A 20,762-nucleotide genomic window follows, 5' to 3' on the forward strand; every position below is an offset into this window, starting at 1 on the left:
AATTTTAACATTTTATATTTCTAAAAATGACCTTAAGATACTAAAAAATGATTTTCTGAAACATTGATGTATCAATTTTAAATTATTAAAACCACACGATACTAGAAGATAATTATATTAAACATATGGTACCAATATAAAATTTTTCCTTTTTTATATGTGATACAATCATTGAGAAATGAAATTTGCTAATGTTTTATTATTATTATTATTTTTGGTAAGTGCTAATGTTTTGTTTTTTCCTAATCGGGTTTCCTACTTCAAGTCAAGCAAAGCAGTGTCGCAACCGTAAATGGATGCGACAACAATGCTAGACAGCCAGAGGCATGCTGTTTGATCAAACAAATTAATAATAGAAGAGTTTTTTTTTAGTTAGGAAGCAATTGTACATTATTTTGATTATATTACAACCAATAACCAAGTTGATTTCTATTTAAAAACAAAAAAAAACAAAAAAAACAAAACATGCTGATAGTTATTTTAGCTATTTTGCAGGTTTCCAATTTTATGTAGTTTTATTTTTAATTCTATGTCAATGTATCTTCATAGCTCATTCTTGGACTGTAAATTTTGGTAATTGAGGTTTGAGTTTTATCTTTCATGTCTCACTTCTTTTTCTATTTTCTCTATCTTTAAAAAAAAAAAAAAAAAAAAAAAAAAAAAAAAAGACGGAAAAATAGAAAATAACCCCCCCTTTTCTCTTTTTTTTTTTTTTTTTTTTTTTTTTAAAAAAAAAAAAAAAAAAAAAAAAAAAAAGGACGGCAAAATAGAAAATACTCGTCCCTTTTTTATTAGCAAAAAGGAAAATACTCAAAATACCCATGTATCTTGCCAAAATACCATTTTTGCCTTTCTTATTATATAAATGCATAATGCACCCATTATGTTTATAAAAGTAGACCCTAAACACCCCTGAAATAGTTAAAATTTTAAAATGTCAAGATTACTCTTTTAAAAAATCCTCAGATAAATATGCCAATAAAAAAATACTTCAATTGTTTTGAGAGTTTTTCTTTTTTTAAGATCGATTTTATTTAACATTTTAGTTTAATATATTTTGAATTGTATTTAAAAAAGATTGGGAATAATAATCTTGGTATTAAAAAAAATTAATTGCTTAAGGGAGTGTTTTAATTATGTTTTACAAACGTGGGTGTTTTGAGTATTTATATAATAAGCGAAAGTGATATTTTAATAAAATATAAGGAGTATTTTGGATATGTTATACGTGACACCATTGCCATTGACTAGGGAAAAAAGGATTATGGTCAAAGTATGACCCTGAATATTAGGGTCATTTTAACTTTATCTTTTAAATTTTAAATTAGTCACAATTAATCTTTTTTGTTATAATTTTTGTTAAAAACTGACCAAAAAAAGGGGAAACTTGGTATCGTTTAACTTTTTGTTAAAATTTATGTTGATAACAAACAAAAAAAAGATCACACGTACTTTGCTTAACTCCACGTTTTAAAAAAAATATATAAAGTAAGAGTTTTTTAAGTTTAATAAGAAAATGACACTAAAGTTAAAGTTAAGAGGCATATGTGAGAATAAAAAAGAATCAACTCAATAGTAAAGTGAATGTCGTTTTAATTCGTAAATAACAAACGTGCTTTCACTTCTTCTTCTTCTTTTTTCTTCTATTTTTCTATCTTGTTTCTTTGTATATTTTATTTTAAGATAATTTCAATTTACTACTATGTGTTATAAAAATAAAAAAAACCGTCTTTTAGTACAATATTTTTTTATAATTTTAAATTAGCATATCTACCTTTTAAAATATCGGTTATTGATACTTGAAGTTATATTTTGGGACATAAAAGGTCGAATTTATCCTTTTTAATAATTTCTTATTTGTTTAAGTATATTTGGGTAATTTTTTTTTAAAAAAAAAACGTTTAATAAAAAGCAACCAAATCAAAAATTATTAAAATGACAAATTCAACATTTATGTTCTAAAAAGACCTCAAGTATCAAAAACTGATTTTTTTAAACATTAAAGTACTAATTTAAAATCATTAAAAATACATACAATTTTTATATGACACATAGTACTAAATTAAATTGTCTTTTTCTAATGTATGTTTGGTTCACAGGTTTGAACTAATAGTTTTGATTCTGACTTTTAGAATTTAAACTTTTCGTGAGAGAAAAATGTTGCAGCAGAAGTAAGAATCATGATTTGAACTAAGGAAAACTCGCTTAATTTATGCGTTTAAATTAGTGATTCTTGATTTTGATATTTAAATTTTAATTTTTTTTAAAATACTGTAATAGAATCAAAACCATAGGTGCGTTTAGAATTATTTTTTAGTTATTTTTCAAAACGTTTATGCACATCTTTTGAGGCATGAAAACGGTCTATAAATCGCGTTTGTTTAATAAAAGTTTTGAAAACATAAACGAAAATAAAAAACAATTGCCGTGTTTGGAATTGTTTTTGTTTTTTTCACGTTTTTTAAGGAAAAAAAATGAAAATGATTATAAAACGAAAAGACAAAAACGGAAATGAAAACGATTTTTTAGTTTAGTGTAAAATGAGAGAGAAATGAAAAATGACTTTTTTCATTTTTTTATTTTCGATTTCTCCTCTCTCAAGCAGAGAGAGAGAGAGAGAAAGACATTAATGAGTTTTTTATACTGAAAATAATTTCTTGATAAAACTATTAAACATATTTTTAAAAATGATTTATATCTGAGATTGACGTTTTCATTTCCATTTTCATATAAAAAATAAAATTATTTTAAAATTAGTTTCAAAATCACAGTTTAAACGTATGAATTAAACGAGCCACAAATGAGGAAATATTTGATTCATTAATTCAGAATCATTCTCAATTACGGAAAAAAATATTATAATAAATTATAAATAATGATCCGACACAAATCCGCCCTGAACGCTCCGTAAGTTTCAGTGGTCGTTCGTGAAAAAGCAGAAACAAAAACGAGGGAGTTAAAAACGAAACTCTGAAACTCCACTTCAGTTCATACTACCAATACCACGAGACAAGTTTCACCCGGAAAAAACATGGCCAAACTTCTTTTTACAAGCAAACATCTCGGATCCGCTTTCTCTCATCTCAACCCCCAAAGCGCCGCCGTCGCGGCCGTCACCTCTCGCCGCCTCCTCTGCTCTTTCTCTCCTTCCGACTCACAAAACGACGTCGTTTCTTCCGTCTCTCCCAACCACAACCACCACCTCCCATCTCTAGAGCCTTCAAACGACGCCGATTCGATCTCCGAAATCCTCGTCCGCCACCACAACCCTTTCCACGCCATGGAATCCTCTCTCCAGCTCCACGGCCTTTCTCTCTCCTCTCACCTCCTCCACCAAACCCTCCTCCGCCTCAAACACTCTTCCAAGATTGCCCTCGCCTTTTTCCAGTATTCCAAGTCTCTCCCTCTCCCTCCCCTCACTACCACGTCGTATAATATCCTCATCGACGTCCTCGCCAAGGTCCGCCAATTCGACGTCGTTTGGCAGCTGATTGTGGAAATGGACCGGTCGACCGGAGTGAAACCCGATTCCGACACGTTCCTCATCCTCATTCGCCGCCTGATCGCCGCCGGTTTGACCCGTCAGGCCGTCCGGGCGTTCGACGATGTCGAGGCCTTTGTCGGGACAAGACCGACGTCGGAGGATTTCCTTTTCTTGCTCGACACGTTATGTAAGTACGGATATGTGAGACAGGCCGTTGAGGTTTTCAACAAGAGGAGAAATGGGTTTGTTGTGGATGTGAAGATATACACTGCTTTGATGTGCGGGTGGTGCAAGATCGGGCGGGTTGAGACGGCGAAGAAATTTTTGAACGAGATGGTGGAGAGAGGAATCGAGCCCAATGTCGTTACGTACAATGTTTTGTTGAATGGGGTTTGCAGGAAGGCGAGTTTGCACCCGGAGGAGAGGTTCGAGAAGACAATAAGGAATGCGGAGAAGGTGTTTGATGAAATGCGTGAGAGAGGGATTGAGCCCGACGCAACGACTTTTTCGATCGTGCTTCATGTTTATAGCCGGGCTCATAAGCCCGACATGTCGGTTGAGAAGCTGAGGGAGATGAGGGAGAAGGGGGTGTCGCCGACAGTGGCGACGTACACGTCGGTCGTCAAGTGTTTGTGTTCATGTGGGCGGCTTGAGGATGCGGAGGAATTGCTTGATCAGATGGTTAGAGACGGGATTAGTCCTTGTGTGGAGACTTATAACTGTTTCTTTAAGGAGTATAGAGGAAGAAAAGATGTGGACGGTGCTTTGAAGTTGTATAGGAAGATGAAGGATGAAGGTTCGTGCATGCTTGGCATGCACACGTACCACATATTGCTTGGGATGTTCTTGAAGCAGAATCGTTTGGAGATTGCGAGAGAAATTTGGGATGACATGAAGGAGAGTGGAAGCGGGTTGGATTTGGATTCGTATACGATGATGGTTCACGGGTTGTGCGAGAAAGAGAAGTGGAGAGAGGCTTGTCAATTCTTTGTGGAGATGATAGAGAAGGGATTTCTTCCTCAGACGGTCACTTTCGAGACCCTCTATAGAGGGCTAATACAGTCTGATAAGTTGAGGACTTGGAGGAGGTTGAAGAAGAGACTGGATCAGGAGTCTATTACTTTTGGTTTAGAGTTCCAAAGTTACGAACTTAACCCTTACAAGAGATAGATAGTAAGGAATTAAGAAAGAGTTAAAAGTGTACACATTTTTTTGAAGTGCAAAGCAACCTGTGTGACGGTTTTTCATTGGATAATCTTAATAAATACTTTTTAGAAGTGTATGAGTCAAGATTTTTACCCGTGTATTCTTGATTCATAACTTTTTTAATCAAATAATTATACTAATAAAAAAGTATTTATCAAGAAAAAGAAGTAAAAGCCCAGATTTACACATAAGAGTAAATTATGTAATTTTCTCCTTTCTTTTTTTATTCCCTTGTTTTTTCTATTATTTGTGTTTAAGCTCGAGAGAAACAACTTATAGAAAGACAGTAATAGTAGAAATGCCAAATGGCTGTGCCGCGCTAGACACAATTGTGTTATCGTGTCGTGTTTAGCACGACCCATAATTCATCCCGAGTCAAGACTATCCACCATTTGAGTTATGGATATAGGAAATAAGAAAAGGAAAAGAGGAGAGAAGCATAAGATGCCGTGGACTGTGACATTAACATGTATGCACTACGTTGTTTAATGGGCATTGGAAATGGATGTTCAAAATTGAGGGAAGAAAATTGTTCCCCCATATGCTAGTATTCTCCATAATCAATATATACATCACGTCACACGTAACATGGGACTAAAATGTGGTAATATTAAGCTTTATCGGGCATGCAAACCGCTATCTTTCAGAGGAGGTACATATTGTAACCTCTAATCTTAAAAACTTTGGTTTTGTCAAAGTATGGAAAATTTATTGCACCTTCAAGCAACTAAATTTGATTTTAAAGGAAAACCTGAGAAAGAAGAAAAAATCTTTCCAAAGACTGAACTACATTTTCTTTAAACCTGCTTTTATGGAACTGAAATTCTTGTTCAACTCCTCCTTTAATGTTTCTCCCTCTTAGCTTTGGTGTGTTCCTTCGCACTGCCATGACGAGATCTACTTGGAGAGTCCCTGCTTCTACGATCATGATGTTTAGAATGCCTTGTGCCGCTGCTGGTACTCTTCTCTCGAGAATTTTTTTTCCTCTTGCTTTTTGATCTAGAATGATGACGACCCCCGCTGGATGAATCACTATCTGAATCACTGCTTCTATGCCGACGTCGTCTGGAATGCCTTCTACTCCTTTCATCTTCTGACGATAAACTGCTGCTCAACCTTCGGTGCCGCATTTTATCTTTCCTATCCTCCTGAGGATTCTTTTCTAAATTCACTAGATCATTTTTATTCTCAGATGAACCAATCTCAGAATGTATACTACCATGTTTGCTTGCGGTACCATGAATTAGCTCATTTTTCTTGTGTCTGCCATCTTGAGACATGTCCTGGTTGTACGGAATCCCATGGTTATCTTCAATGGATTGGATCTTATCATATCTTGAATTCTCGTTAACTTCTTTCTCTGAAGTAGAAGCCACGGATTTGTTCTTTAAGTAAGGTGGTTCGGGGGGAACCTCCAGACCTAGTTCCTTACCCAAGGACTCCAAAAAGTCGCCTGCCATCAGACGACTTAGTGCTGTATTAGCTGCTTCGGCCTTCTTTTCTGGATGCTCCGCTTTGTTGAGATTAGAGGTAGTGTCCTCTTCAACGTCCGAGTCATCAGAGAAGATAGCCTGCATAGAAGTGAAGACTGTTTTGAAAAGAACGCCTTATACATACAGCAAATGCAATAAAAATCAGTGGTTTTATTTATATAAATATTTTTACAACCCCTTGAAAGTTGTCATAATCCAGAAAATAAAAAGCCTCGCATAAAAGAAAATCAGAAAATAGAAGCCGCAAGTAATATGTACTTAAAACTACTACAAGTATTACCTTGTATAGGTCAACTGGCCTCTCCACATTTTCAACTTCTACCTCAACTTCTAATTCTTTATCAGCTACATCTTTGCTTTTCCCTTGGGTATCAGATTGAGGTGTTGCAAATGAATCTCTATTTTCTGTTACTGTTTCTTCAATGTTTTTGGTTTTGATAGAATCCGGTGTGAAAATGAGAGTATCTATCTTGCTACGTGTGCGTGGAGCTGGTGGTGGCTGCAAAGGGAAACAATTCTAAGGTATGATTTTGAAGAAATCAAAATTTCATAATAAAAATAATTTATACAAATCCAATAAATTATTCATTTTGTACACGGTTATTATTCAATATCTATCAACTAAAAAAGAGAACGGAAAACTTTAAATAAAATACTAATGATGAGATACAAGAAAGTACAAAAGATTGTTTTTGTTTTTTTTTTTTTTTTCCTTTTCCTGATGGAGGGAATAGGTGAGAAATTAAATTCAAATAATTTGAAGATCAATCCATGAAACCAGCTCATAACATTTTAGGGCTGGAGAGGAAGGAAAGGACCAGCCCGAAATCATCTTTTTGTTAATTAACCATACTACTGCTTCTACACACTAAAATGGGAAATTTGTCACCAGGACCAAAAAACTGAAGATTCACAAAAATGAAGATAATTACTTTTTTTTCCTTTTAAAATTTTCCAATCACTACTCAAATATCGGGAAAAAAAATACCGCTCAAATGAGAGAGATAACAAGAGGTTTCTGCACAATAGAGATTAGGATACAGGACAGACTAAAGAAAGCAATTGAAGTACCTTCCCCATGTAAGGATCAATAAGATCAAAACGCTTGCATAAAATAGGCGAAGGCCGCCATTGATATTCTTCCCGCTTTGGGTACAGTTTCTTTGTGATTGAATCTTCAGCATGAGGGTCTTCAGCTTTCTGCTTCCAATAATTTTAAGCAAATAATTAATTTCAAGGCTGCAAATGTAAAATCTAGATATTGCAACCTAAACAAGGGAAAGAAAGATATTGGCAAAACATACCTGTAACCCACCGGAAGTAAACTGCATTGCCCCAGTAGCCAAGTAGTCTGTAATGTGCTGTGCAGGCATCTTGCTTTCTTTACCCTCCTTTCCCTTCTCTATTGTCTCAGCTGCAGCCTCAAAGTCCAACCTCTCACAAGCACGCGCTGCCTCAGACATATGACTAGCTCCACTAAACTGTGTAGTTCGAAGCCCTCCCTGGTACTTTTCCTTGAGAAATAACTCAAATCTTTCTTGCTTTGCAGGATCATCGTTAAAGGGTTTCTCAACTTCAGGCAATCCACTCTAAAATCCCAAAACAAGAAGTAAGATTCGAAAGTACCCACGAATACTTCTTAAAAGATAAATATATAACCTATGTAAGCATTACAAAGCAATCATCTGATATTACTAAATAAATAAATAAATAAGCAATGATCTGAGAGGATCTTATAAAAGCCAAGAATATTGCAAACATAAAAATTACAAAAAAGGAAAACAAGAATATATATATATATATATATATATATATATATATATATATATATATGATTTAAAAAAAAAAAACAAAAATATATATATATATATATATATATATATATATATCTACTCACAAGTGATTTAGGTTTTGTAAATGTGTCAGAAAGATTGTATTGTAAATGAACCGAATCTGAGGAAGCAACAGATGAACTTGCATCTTTGAAGCTTCGTTCTAAAGGCCTCTCTCCTAAGATATGTCCACGGCTCTCTGCAGTTAGCTTCTGCATGCTTGGAGATACTTTCTCATCCAATTGATACTTGTTTTGATCAGCTCGCTTTAATCGGGCCTCCCACAGCTTTCTTGTATAATAATCATGGCCATTTCCTCCACGAAGGAAACTAAACAATGGATTTGACTGATTTTTCTCTCTGGACAGGTCCTCAAATAATTTACCACACCTAGCTACTAAAGTTGCAACCCCATCAATTAAGAGTCTCAAATTACTATCCACAGGAGGAGAAACTTCTGGAGGGCCGGCATCAGCGACCCTAAAATCAGTCTCAAGAGGGCCAGGAAATTTATGGTGGGGTTCAAAATCCTTAGGAACAAGGGGAGGATCAAATCTGCGGAACAGTTTCCAAAGTAAAATAATTAAAAGTTTTACAGCAGAAAAAACAAGACAGAATTGAAAAGAAATATATGCATTCATTTCTACAGAACTCTTTATTAAGAAAGCTCATCCTTGGATCCGTAAGCATAACAATTTGATTGAAAAAAGAGCTGCTTACCAAGAAGAAAAGAAGATAAGTTCACAGATATGAGATATTTGTACTGGGTTATAAATGCCGGGAAAAAAAAGTACCAACACGCATACAACATGAAATCACACCCATCTAATTACCTTTCTGGCTGGTAGTCAGCCTTTGATGCAATTCTAAATCCAGGCAGAACACCTTGCTCATTTGTAATCAACTTTCTTTTGCTGTCCACTGTCAATTTCGTTGAAGGTTCATCTATTTCTTGAACATAAGTCTCTTCGAAGTCGTAATCTGAAGATCAAGTCTGTTATTAACAAACTGTTCCTTTTACAACATAATACAAAAAGTTAAATGGATAAATAGCAAACCAGGTATCTTAAAGAACAAATATAAAATGGCACATAGGACTTTAGGAATGGAGTGGACTATAAACAGACTAGTCCTGTTCAATATTCATTACTATTTCAGACTGTTAAGTGAAAAGTATTGTCCCGATGCCATGAACAGGAGTGCCTCCCACTGCTTCAAACCTTTACCAACTCATTTAACAAAGAAACCATAGGACTTTAGAAAATTTAGATTTTATCGAGAATGCATTGATTATAGTGCTGATACCAACCGGAGGCAAAAACATCCTCATCTTCAGCATCAAGTTCTTCGAGTGCCCCAATGCCAAAACCAGGTGCAACCTTTCCGGCTGATAAATAGTTAATCTCATGTTAAACCATAAAAACCAAACAGAAGCTTTCAAAGGAATATGGATCTCTGAGTGCCTATACAGAATGTGACGCTCTAAATGATATGGCAAACAAATGTATGTCAATCGATCTTACACTTGAAACCAAAGAGATTGTTTTTCATTGAAGGAGCTTTCCTGTACTCAGGGTCCCTGTTCCCAGATATGCGTGATCTTTTCCTTTCTGGAAATAACAATAATGATGAAGGAATCAATTCATAAATAAAGATAAAAATACATCAACAGGACAAAAACTCAGCTGTGGCCTTTTTTATAGTAATGCAAACCTTGTGGAACACATACCCCTAAATTCAGGAGCATTCTTATAAGGGTCAAAACCTAAACCATGCAAGTCCTGCTTTGGGGTGAGTGTATAAACCTGCAATAAGGAATTAAGGATAAGATTAGGCACAAATTCTACTACTATCAGATAATGAATCTTCAAAATGTTTTTATAGATTAACAAGAGCGGATGGATATGACATCAAAAAATAAACAATAGCAGTTCAAGCAATGATCAAGGAAATATGAAACTGAGGAAACTTGAAACGTCCATCACTCTGGCAAGATTTGAATCAAAGTTAGTTGCAATTTGCAAAAGCCAAATTACATATTGGCAAACGTTCTAGGACACAAAAAAACCACGGAAACCAGAAATATAGTGACCAAATAATGAGATTCTGCAATTGACATGGGAATTAAGGAGTGGTTTCAGCCCCCTCCCATCAAAGAAAAAAATACCTGCAATACAGAGCAAACAGAAATACCTCCTACCACCCAACTCCAAGTCCAAAGTCTAAAACCCCATTTATAATACAAGTAAATGGTATTACTTTTCTCTTTCCAAAGCTACTAAAAGTCTGTTGTACTAAAGTGGCAGAGACGATACACTTGAAATAATAATTTACTCCAACACATTCCCATTCAGCTAAGCAGCGGAGAAAATGGTCTTAGAATTCTCCCTTAACGTCCAAAGGGCTTTAATTTCACAACATATGAGTTCTCTCGCAGAATCTAAATACCCGATTACTCAAGTTAGGCACACTAGTCAAAATATCTTTATACATGCACGTTACATAAAAAGCCCATCTATGACACTGCATGTTATTAGAACCCAAATTCCAACCATGTCATGATAAATTTTATAAGAGAATTCAAATGTTGAATCACCAAATAGAACACTTTCTATGTAATATGCAAAAAAGCAGAGAACGTTCTCACATGAGTGCCTTGAGAAGAGCGAACATCATCATTAGCCGGCTGCTCAATGTAGTTTTCAAGGTCACCCTGAATAGATTCAGAAGGAGCAGCCTGAGCTGATGCATCATCAGAAGAAAATGCTAAAAAAGCTTTCCGTGCTTCTCTTCGGGCATCTGTAAGTGGATTACAAAGACAGGTTGGTGAGACCAATGTGGTTCAATTTCAACTAAATTGCAAAAAAGTTATAAACATTAAACTGGTTTAACCTTGCTTAATTTCACTGTCATACACATCTTTAGTTTTTTACATGCCCATGACCAGAGATGGCCCGTGCAAGCACACAATTACAAACTATCTCTCAGTTTTTAAATATATTCCGTCCACTGGATAAGCGATAAACGTCATACCAAAGTATAACCTAAAGTTTGTTTATTGTTGCTACAGATATAAAATGTACAGGAGCAGGAGTTTTAACCAAACTAATGCAACTCCAACTATCCTCCCTACAAGTACTCGTGGTCCAAAGAAACAGGAGTCCCAGCCAAAGCAATCGCCAAAAACGTCATAGTTGCTGTAGGCATGTTAATATAGCTTACAACCCTGGCATTCTGACATTTTTTTCACATGCACAATACCATACAAAAAGAGAAGGCAGCCTTCTTAAGTGCAAACAATAAACAAGCAGGCAAGCATCCAAAACTAAGAATTGAGGAAAACAACAATCCTGACAATAATTACTAATGTTGACACGACAGTTATAAGAAGTATTTGCCCCTTTAGAGGACCGTTTAGATCAAAATCTGTAAGTGTACCAACCCTAAATGATGCTGTAAAATTGTATCTTTGTAAGAAAACTTGGAACGAAAAACATACTGTAGAGTGAATCAGCATGAGAATCCTTAATTGAACGACCACGTCTCCACCCCATCTTCAACAGCAACTTTACACCTAATCAATGAAGCAAACAGCTGAAATATTCACAATTTGTACTGGGACAATAATTTGCATAACCAATAATCTAAACTTCAAACAAAATAAACCTATGGACACTGTGGCTGGAAGAATAATTTCATCTGGTATTGGTCCAGGAATGGCTGATGGTCTGAAAAACAGAAAGAAACAAAATATTAATTGAGCCAGAAAATTACTCATGATGCTCTATATAAAGAATGGTATTGTATCAAGAAAAAATTTAAACCAAGTAGGAACATGTTTAAACAGAAAGCAAAAGGCTACAGCTAGCCGAAAATAGACGACCTGAAAGTAGATAAACAAGGACAAGCAAATAAAGACAAAAAATTGTTATCTTGTTCATCAAAAGGTGAAAGGCAAAAGAAGTAGACTAAGATAATATATTATCAGAATTAATAGAGTACCAAGTAGGTTTTTCTGCCGCAAAAGCGTATAGAAAGAAGAAACGAATGTACACATCATATGTTCCCCTCTTATTATCAATCCATTCCACAAATGGAAATCAAACATTCCCCTCACACAACACGAAATCAGGAATTTTATACATGTTTTTATAATTACAAAAATTTCAAATTAAATAATGGTGAGATATCAGGCACTTATGCAGCATGGAGCCAAGCACAGTGAAAAAGGTTATTTTCATCAAAATGGATAAATTTTTAAACTTGTAGTTTACAACATATAAATACAAACTTCAATTAAAAAAGCAACCATCTTAATCTTGATGCTCTACAAGTCAACTTTCTCAACCAATGAAAGGACTCAGTAGAAGTGATCAAACCACTGCTATAAATAATAAGCAATTAAATACTCCCCTATAATAAACACTTACCTTTGCTTTTGTTCCTTCTCAGCTTGTTTGAGAGCAAGTTGAGCAGCTGTGAATCCAAATGTATCAAACTGCGACGATGTACCCAAGGATTGACCATCCAGTTCCTGCGATATCATGCATGAAAAAATTATCAGACTCGATTTAGAATTTTAGAGTCTTAACGTAAAAACTACTAAGACATTTCACAATTTCAGTGGACACATCTCCCTTGATCTGGCCAAAATATATGTTCAAAATGGTACTGTGCTTTAGCAATAAATGGGAAATCGTGAAGCTAAGCTGATAAGCTCCAATTCGAGTAACACAGAAAGATGGCAAATTGAAGAGGATTTGTATTTACTAATCCGAGAATTAACAATGGCGGCAAGAAAAGTAAAGAATGGTATGGGGATTTTCGAGAGATCCCGTGCTCTCCTAACAACTTCTTAAAGAATGACAAACTGGAATTAATCCCTACTAGCCTCCCTTCTATCTTATTTATACTCCTACCTTAATTCTCTATACAGACTCCAGGTAACTAACCTCCCGTCCCTTAACTAACTTGCTGGCATGGCCTTCCTCCAGCAACTGCCTTGCTGACTCAGCTTCCTGCCTCTGGCGTTCATCCAGCGGCTGCCTTGCTGACTCAACTTCCTGCTCTGCCCCTTCACTGAAACCCCCCCTGCGCCTCCTTCGCGCATATGTGAACCGCACAGGAGGCTTATCATTACCCCCGCCCCAAAAACGCACCTTGTCCTCAAGGTGAAAATCAGGGAACTGGGCATTCACAACATCATAAGATTCCCATGAAGCCTCATGCTCTGGCAGATTTTCCCAGCGAATCAGCACCTCCAATCCCATTCGTCCACCAAGGAGCCGCTGGCGCACCCCCATCAAAGCGGCTGGAGCCACCTGCAACTCCAAATCACCAGTCAACTGAGGAGGTAACTAGGACACTTCCTGGTCCTGGCCTACTGCCCGACGAAGTTGGGAAACATGGAACACCGGATGGATGGCAGCGTCCGCTGGCAACGCAAGGCGATAAGCCACGGAACCAACTCGCCCAACAACCTCATAGGGACCATAAAAACGAGGACTTAACTTCTCATTGCGTCGACGAGCTAATGAAACTTGGCGATACGGCCGCAGCTTGAGGTACACTAGATCTCCCGCGGCAAACTGGAAGTCGCGGCGTCTACTGTCCGCCACAGCTTTCATTTTCTGTTGGGCGCGCAGAAGGTGGAACTTAAGGAGATCCAACATCGCATCCCGGTCCATCAATTGTCTTTCTACCGACTCCACGGGTGACGTACCCACCCCATAGCGCAACAGTGGAGGGGGAGCTCTCCCATAAACCACTTGAAAAGGGGTCATTCGCGTGGAAGTGTGGAAGGAAGTGTTATACCAATACTCCGTCCACGCCAACCACTTGTGCCATTGCCCCGGCTTGTCGGAAGTGAAACACCGTAAGTACGTCTCCACGCACCTGTTCACTACCTCGGTCTGCCCATCGGACTGTGGGTGATACGCGGTACTGCGGGAGAGGGTGGTGCCCATTTGCCGGTGAAGCTCTATCCAAAAATGGCTTAGGAAAATTCGATCCCGATCAGACACAATTGTGCGAGGCGCGCCATGAAGACGGCCCACTTCCTGAATGAACCGTAGCCACTTTCTCAGACGAGAAGGGATGTCTCAAGGCAATAAATTGGGCATATTTACTGAGCCGGTCAATGACGACCAAAATAGTGTCAAACCCTTCTGAACGAGGCAGTCCCTCAATGAAATCCATGGATATATCCTCCCATACCAGAGCCGGCACCGGTAATGGTTGTAGGAGCCCACTAGGAGCCAACGTAGAAGCCTTGCAACGTTGACACACCTCGCACGCTGCCACATAGGAGACCACATCCTTCTTCATACCTACCCAATACCAATCGGCGGCTATCCGGCGATAAGTTTTCAGTTCCCCGGAGTGCCCTCCTATTACACCGCCGTGATAAGAACGCAAGAGCTGTTGTACCACCGGGGCCTTCGAAGCTACCACTATTCGGCCCTGAAAGAACAAACGCCCCTGCCGAATTGAGTACCCCGGATGAGCTGTAGCATCCTGCTGTAAATCCGACCATACCTTAGCCAACCAAATATCCTGTAAAACCTGCTGGTGTATAGCCTCTGAGCTAATCACAGAAGTAGCCGCCAACACACTTAAAGAAGGGTCGGCCTGACATCGAGATAGAGCATCTGCTGCCCGGTTTTCTACCCCCGGTCGGTATTGGATCTCGAAGTCATATCCCAGCAGTTTAAGCAACCATTACTGGTGCTCCACGCTCACCATCCGTTGCTCTAGCAAATATTTAAGGCTGCGCTGGTCGGTCTGGATAACAAAATGGCACCCAAGTAGGTAGGGCCGCCATTTCTGGACGGCCAATACGATGGCCATTAGCTCTCGCTCGTATACGGATTTACTACGAGCTTGAGCGGACAAAACCTGGCTGAAAAACGCTATTGGCCTTTGTTCTTGCATCAATACAGCCCCTACTCCAAACCCCGAAGCATCCGACTCGAGCACAAACGGTTTGGTAAAATCCGGCAAAGCCAACACTGGCACCTGTGTCATGGCTAGCTTGAGTCGGTCAAAGGCCTGCGCTGCCTCGGCATCCCATCGAAATCCGTCCTTCCGAAGCAAAGTAGTTAGAGGCCCCGCAATCTGGCTATACCCCGCCACAAATTTCCGGTAGTAACCGGTCAGTCCTAAGAAGCCCCTTAAATCTCGCAAATTGGCAGGTGGTGGCCATTGTAGCATGGCTAAAATTTTAGTCGGATCCGCTGAAACTCCTTGGTCGGACACAATGTGTCCCAAATATTCTATGGAGCGTTGACCAAAGCTACATTTCGTCGCATTGGCATATAATTGGTGCCGCCGTAACTCCTCCATCACTTGTGCGAGATGACACTCGTGTTCCTTCTCCGTTCGGTTGTAAATGAGTATATCATCGAAGAATACCAACACAAACTTGCGAAGGAAAACTCGTAAGACCTCATTCATGAGTGATTGAAAGGTTGCCGGAGCATTTGTCAAGCCGAAAGGCATTACGAGAAACTCGTAATGGCCTTCATGAGTGCAGAATGCTGTCTTCGGAACATCTTCCGGACGCACTTGAGGTCTAATTTGGAAAAAATTATCGCCCCATGGAGCTCGTCAAGAAGTTCCTCTATTACGGGAATCGGAAAACGGTCGGGTACCGTTTCCTTATTCAAGGCGCAGTAGTCCACACAAAACCGCCAACTACCGTCCTTCTTCTTGACTAATAGCACAGGGCTGGAATAAGGACTCACACTACTAGTATGTATAATGCCAACCGCCATTATTTCCCCCATCAGCCGCTCAATCTCGGTTTTCTGGATGTGCGGATAGCGGTACGGCCGTACATTGATTGGTGAAATTCCCTCCTTGAGGATAATGGCGTGATCCTTTGCCCTTGCCGGAGGCAAACCTGCAGGAAACTCAAACACCGAAGCATACTTATCCAGTACCGACTTCACCCCAGACTGTATTTCCTCTTCCCTGTCACTCGAGTCTACCATTAAGTTTCCCAACTCCACCCAAATTACTTGACCCTCATGCCTAAGAGCTCACATCAAGGCTAAAGGGTGACCGGTGATTTGTTCAAACCAGGATCTCCGCGTAACGTTACATGTCTATCTCCCACATTGAACTTCATGAGTAACGTTTTCCAATTAACTGAAACTACCCCAAGAGTTTCCAACCACTGGATTCCCAGTAACTACCCAATTCTAAATGTAGGAAATCTTCCACCACCTCCACATCTTGCAAGGTCACCATCACCCCTTTACAAATTCCCTCCCCTTTCACCGAAACCCCAGTACCCATCACTACCCCATACCCACTAGTTTTATCCACGGTTAACCCCAATTTCTTAACTAGTTCATAAGAAATAAAGTTGTGGGTAGCCCCACTATCAATTAAGACAATTACCTCACACCCCCGGACGTGTCCTCTGAGCTTCATTGTTCTCAGAGCAGTGAGTCCCACCACCGAATTGAGTGATAGTTCCACCATTTCTTCTTCCCCAGGCTTCTCATTTTTCTCCTCATCTCTCTCCTCAGTTCCATTCTCCTGTTCTTCTTCCTCTTCTTCCCTAACGATCAGGACCTGCAATTCCCGGTTAGGGCAATGGTGCCCATAGGTATACTTCTCGTCACACCGGTAGCATAGGCCCTTTTCTCTCTTCGCCTACAGCTCCGCATCCATCAACCGCCGAAAAGTCGCCGCGCCTCCACCAGTTCCGGTCTTCTTCTCCGTCATGGCGAAGTTCCTCCCTACTGAATCGCCCGTGTTCCCTGCTCCCGTTCCAGAATGGCTTGGGCCACCCCTCTGCCCAGTAAAAGTCGTATAAACATTTCCCCCCTTGCTCCAAGTCATATTTTGTGGGCCTTGTGGGCCTAAGGTTCTTGGCCCGCGTACCATCAAATTTCGATCCTCCACCCGCTGGGCTACCTCTATGATTCGGCCCAATCCTTCAGGCCTCATCAATCTGATTTCCGCCCTGATCTCAGGCTTCAATCCCTTAACGAAGGTGCTCTCCAGGACCTGCTCCGAGAGCTCCGTCAATGGCGCCGCCAGTACCTCGAATTGTCATCGGTACTCCTTCACAGTCGTTTCCTGGCGGAGCGGCAAGAATTTCTCGCACAGACTCCCCTCCTGCGTAGGGCGGAATCGAAAACCATCAGCTTCAACACCGTCCAATTCCGAATCGGCCTGCGACCGTCCTCCCATTGAAACCACGCCAAGGCTTCTCCTTCGAGACTTACCACCGCCGCGTCCAATTTCTCCCCTTCCGTCATTCGATTCATGGAGAAAAACCTCTCAGCACGGAAGATCCAACCATCGGGGTTGTCTCCATCAAAAATTGGCATTTCCACCCGTCGCGTTCGAAATTCCGCACGGCCTCCTCCTTCCCGTTGCCGATCTTCTCTTGGCACCGGTGGTTCCACCGCTGTGCCTTCCGCGGCCCATGGCGACTCTTGATTGGCCGATTCCCTCAGTCTCACCAGATCATCCAACCTTTCAAGCAACATCTCCATTCCCTGCTCAAGTCTAGGTATTTTCTTCAAATCCTCACGAATTCCTTCCATTTCTTTCTGGAATTCATCGCAAGGAACCTCCGTCTTCTCCTTCTCCCGTTCATCGGCGCGTCTCGTCATCCTAGACGTCATTGCTCTGATACCAAATGATAAGCTCCAATTCGAGTAACACAGAAAGATGGCAAATTGAAGAGGATTTGTATTACTAATCCGAGAATTAACAATGGCGGCAAGAAAAGTAAAGAATGGTATGGGGATTTTCGAGAGATCCCGTGCTCTCCTAACAACTTCTTAAAGAATGACAAACTGGAATTAATCCCTACTAGCCTCCCTTCTATCTTATTTATACTCCTACCTTAATTCTCTATATAGACTCCAGCTAACTAACCTCCCGTCCCTTAACTAACTTGCTGGCCTGGCCTTCCTCCAGCAACTGCCTTGCTAACTCAGCTTCCTGCCTCTGGCGTTCCTGGCGTTCATCCAGCGGCTGCCTTGCTGACTCAGCTTCCTGCTCTGCCCCTTCACTGAAACCCCCCCTGCGCCTCCTTCGCGCATATGTGAACCGCACAGGAGGCTTATCATAAGCGTCATGTGAATTGCATTTTCCTTCATTCTCATCATAAGAAAAGACATCTTATCACTGCTTCTAGAAACTTATGCTGAGATGGGGCAATAAAAGCGACGAGGAGGTACAAAGAGAACTTTAAATTATTGCTTACTTGTCTGGATACACAGTGAAGAGAAAAAGAGAAGTCTACTAACAAGTGACATTTTTAGTTTTTATTATAGTTAACATTTAAACAAAACTGTCAAGACTCAAAATACAACTTTCAATTTCCCCAATTTTATCTTCTTTGGAGAGATAAACCCTGCATGCAGAGCGACATTCAGGCTTCTACTCCCTCCTCTCTATTCCTCTCCACAATGAATCACCCAAACAAGATAAATTTAAAAATTGTCTTCCGCTCTTTTTCGTTTCTCCACTCCTTTCAATTCAACCAATCTTTTGGGATGAATATGGATTCAAATTACAATTTACACCTTATCTTTTTGTGTTTCCACGGTTCCACCCACAAATATTCACTGCCCTCAGGGCTCAAAATTCCAAGCTTTGATATATCCTCTTTTTTTAAGCAAAGCCAGAATAAAGAAATGTATTAATATAATCATAAGTAATAAGTTAACCCAAATTTTACAATATCCATAAGTTTTTGAGACATAAGCACGAGAATGGGCCACGTTCTATGAGAATAAGAATAATCAGTTTCCATTTTTATGGTTTTAACCCAATTTACTTTTATCTTAATTTGCCCAATATATCTTTTTGTTTATATAATTTGAACAAAAAGATTCCAACAGACTCAGATCAAGATTTCAATGGCTCAAAACCACGTACATGTTAATGTACTTGATTAAAACACTTTTGACTAAAACTACTAAAATTCAAGCAGAATAAAATAAAATAAAATAAAACAAAGACTAATAGTTGTAAGTTAATGCACATATAAACATACAGCCTTTTCATCTTCATCCAAAAAATTGAAAATGCTCTGCTGTCTGACTTCAGCCCTGCTCTTCCGGGAAGATACAAATGACTGCGGCGTCCACCCTACACGTTCGCATAACACAATTCAGAACACTCAGGTAATAAATTTCTCAGAAAAAGAACAGAAAATTTTTCTCCAAAGTAAGCTTAAACTATACCCTCTTTTGAGCCCACTGAATTGAAATACCCAGCAGAATACCCTCCCGTAAATGCTCCATGAAATCTTCTTCTTCCTTCTTCGTCTCTGACCTAAACCAAAGCAATAGTAAATAAGAAATAAGACAGTATTGATTGACCACATAACATCGTTCAAGACAGTATTGATTGACCACATAACATCGTTCTCTCATAAAAATATTAATAGGAAAAATTAGAAATTGCCAGTCTTGTTGAATTCAAGAAAAACAACCAAAATCACTCAAATTCGCATCAAATTCAGAACCAGAAGTTCCCATTACTGTTCATCTGCTTAATTTCTCTCATTACGTCAATTTTTTCTCCATTTTCTTCACCATTATACCAAGATCAAACACTATTTAATTAATCACATGAGAAACACAGAACACCAAAGGAAATTTCTGCTTCCTCTAATTTCTCGGCAAGGAAATGAAGTATTTTGCGCACTGGAAGCGAGCTCTTAAACTCACTTCATTAAAATCGAAACACTCATTAAACTCAAAATCAGTCATTTCACTCCAGTTTCTCAAGCTTTCTCAGGAAACATATAGAAAATCCGCCGGAAAATTGAAGTACCTCTTGCTTCCAAGAAGGAAGGGTTCGGAGCTGACCGGAGGCCTCGGCGACCGCTTTCTTTTTGCGGCTAGTGATCCCTTCCTCTCGTTCTATTGGAGTGCCATAGAAAACGTAGTCCTCTTCGTCGGAATCCATTTTTATCGTTCCTTCAAATTGTAAAGTAGGTCAAAATCGTTGCTCTTTGATCAGTACTGACATAGCAGAAATGCCAAAACCTTGAAGAATTCGAATGGAGAGACGAAGAGCAGGAAATTTTGCGTCGGAATAAGGGTTTCGTTTTGGGGAAATTCAATGGCAGAGCAAGCGAAGCAATTCTTGCTGACGAGATATTCTAGATTACAGAGGGAAAATTTTATGAAAAAACAGGAATTAGGAATACAAGAAAAGGGTAGGAGCTTGAATGCAAAATGTTTTTTCTTTTTTTTTTCATTGGGTTAAAAGATAAATATTAAGATGGCTTTTTTGTACGATATCCATGAACTTTCAAATTTAACAATTTAGGGTGCATTAAGAACTATTTTTTTGTTGTTTTTAAAAATATTTTTGCACATTTTTAGAGGCATGAAAATAAAAATAGTCTATAAATTACGTTTATTTAGTAAATATTTTGAAAATGAAAATGAAAATGAACCGTTTTCAATTTTTCACGTTTTTCGAGATAACAAAATAGAGATTGAGAAGAAAAACGCGTTTGGAAGAAAAAATGTGAAAAAAAAAAAACAAAAACGGTTTTCGGTTTAGTGTAAAATGACTTAAAAACTGAAAACGAATTTAAGTCGTTTTTCATTTTCAGTTTTCTGTGGATGTCTTTTTTTTTACAAGTAGGTGTAGGCTTAAATGAACTAACTAAATGCTCTTAAATTAAAAATTAAAATTGTATAACCAAACGGAGTTTTAGTTTTTTCTTATATTAAAAATAATTTCTTAATAAAA

The 20,762-nt window shown here is 38.8% G+C and overlaps 2 protein-coding genes across 2 annotated transcripts; one reads left to right on the forward strand and one right to left on the reverse strand.

Annotated features, from left to right (window-relative positions):
* Positions 1-2,923: 2,923 nt before the first annotated feature.
* On the forward strand, positions 2,924-4,718 carry LOC21405088 (pentatricopeptide repeat-containing protein At2g13420, mitochondrial). Its single transcript, XM_010112468.2, has one exon. The coding sequence runs from the start codon at positions 3,032-3,034 to the stop codon at positions 4,652-4,654; it is 1,623 nt and encodes a 540-aa protein (XP_010110770.1). The 5' UTR covers positions 2,924-3,031; the 3' UTR covers positions 4,655-4,718.
* A 587-nt stretch (positions 4,719-5,305) lies between these two features.
* LOC21405089 (G patch domain-containing protein TGH) lies at positions 5,306-20,157 on the reverse strand. The gene is made up of 16 exons (XM_024174996.1): positions 19,830-20,157; positions 19,235-19,325; positions 19,045-19,139; positions 12,446-12,549; positions 11,682-11,743; positions 11,515-11,589; positions 10,663-10,814; positions 9,745-9,820; positions 9,539-9,625; positions 9,325-9,402; positions 8,849-8,996; positions 8,081-8,570; positions 7,488-7,772; positions 7,255-7,383; positions 6,464-6,682; positions 5,306-6,261 (listed from the first exon to the last, which is right to left on the reverse strand). Exons 1-16 carry the CDS (start codon positions 19,962-19,964, stop codon positions 5,533-5,535), a joined length of 2,955 nt encoding a protein of 984 aa, XP_024030764.1. The 5' UTR covers positions 19,965-20,157; the 3' UTR covers positions 5,306-5,532.
* Positions 20,158-20,762: the final 605 nt, after the last annotated feature.

This window comes from Morus notabilis, unplaced genomic scaffold (assembly GCF_000414095.1).
Source record: "Morus notabilis unplaced genomic scaffold, ASM41409v2 Scaffold16, whole genome shotgun sequence".
In the NCBI taxonomy this organism is placed as follows: domain Eukaryota; kingdom Viridiplantae; phylum Streptophyta; class Magnoliopsida; order Rosales; family Moraceae; genus Morus; species Morus notabilis.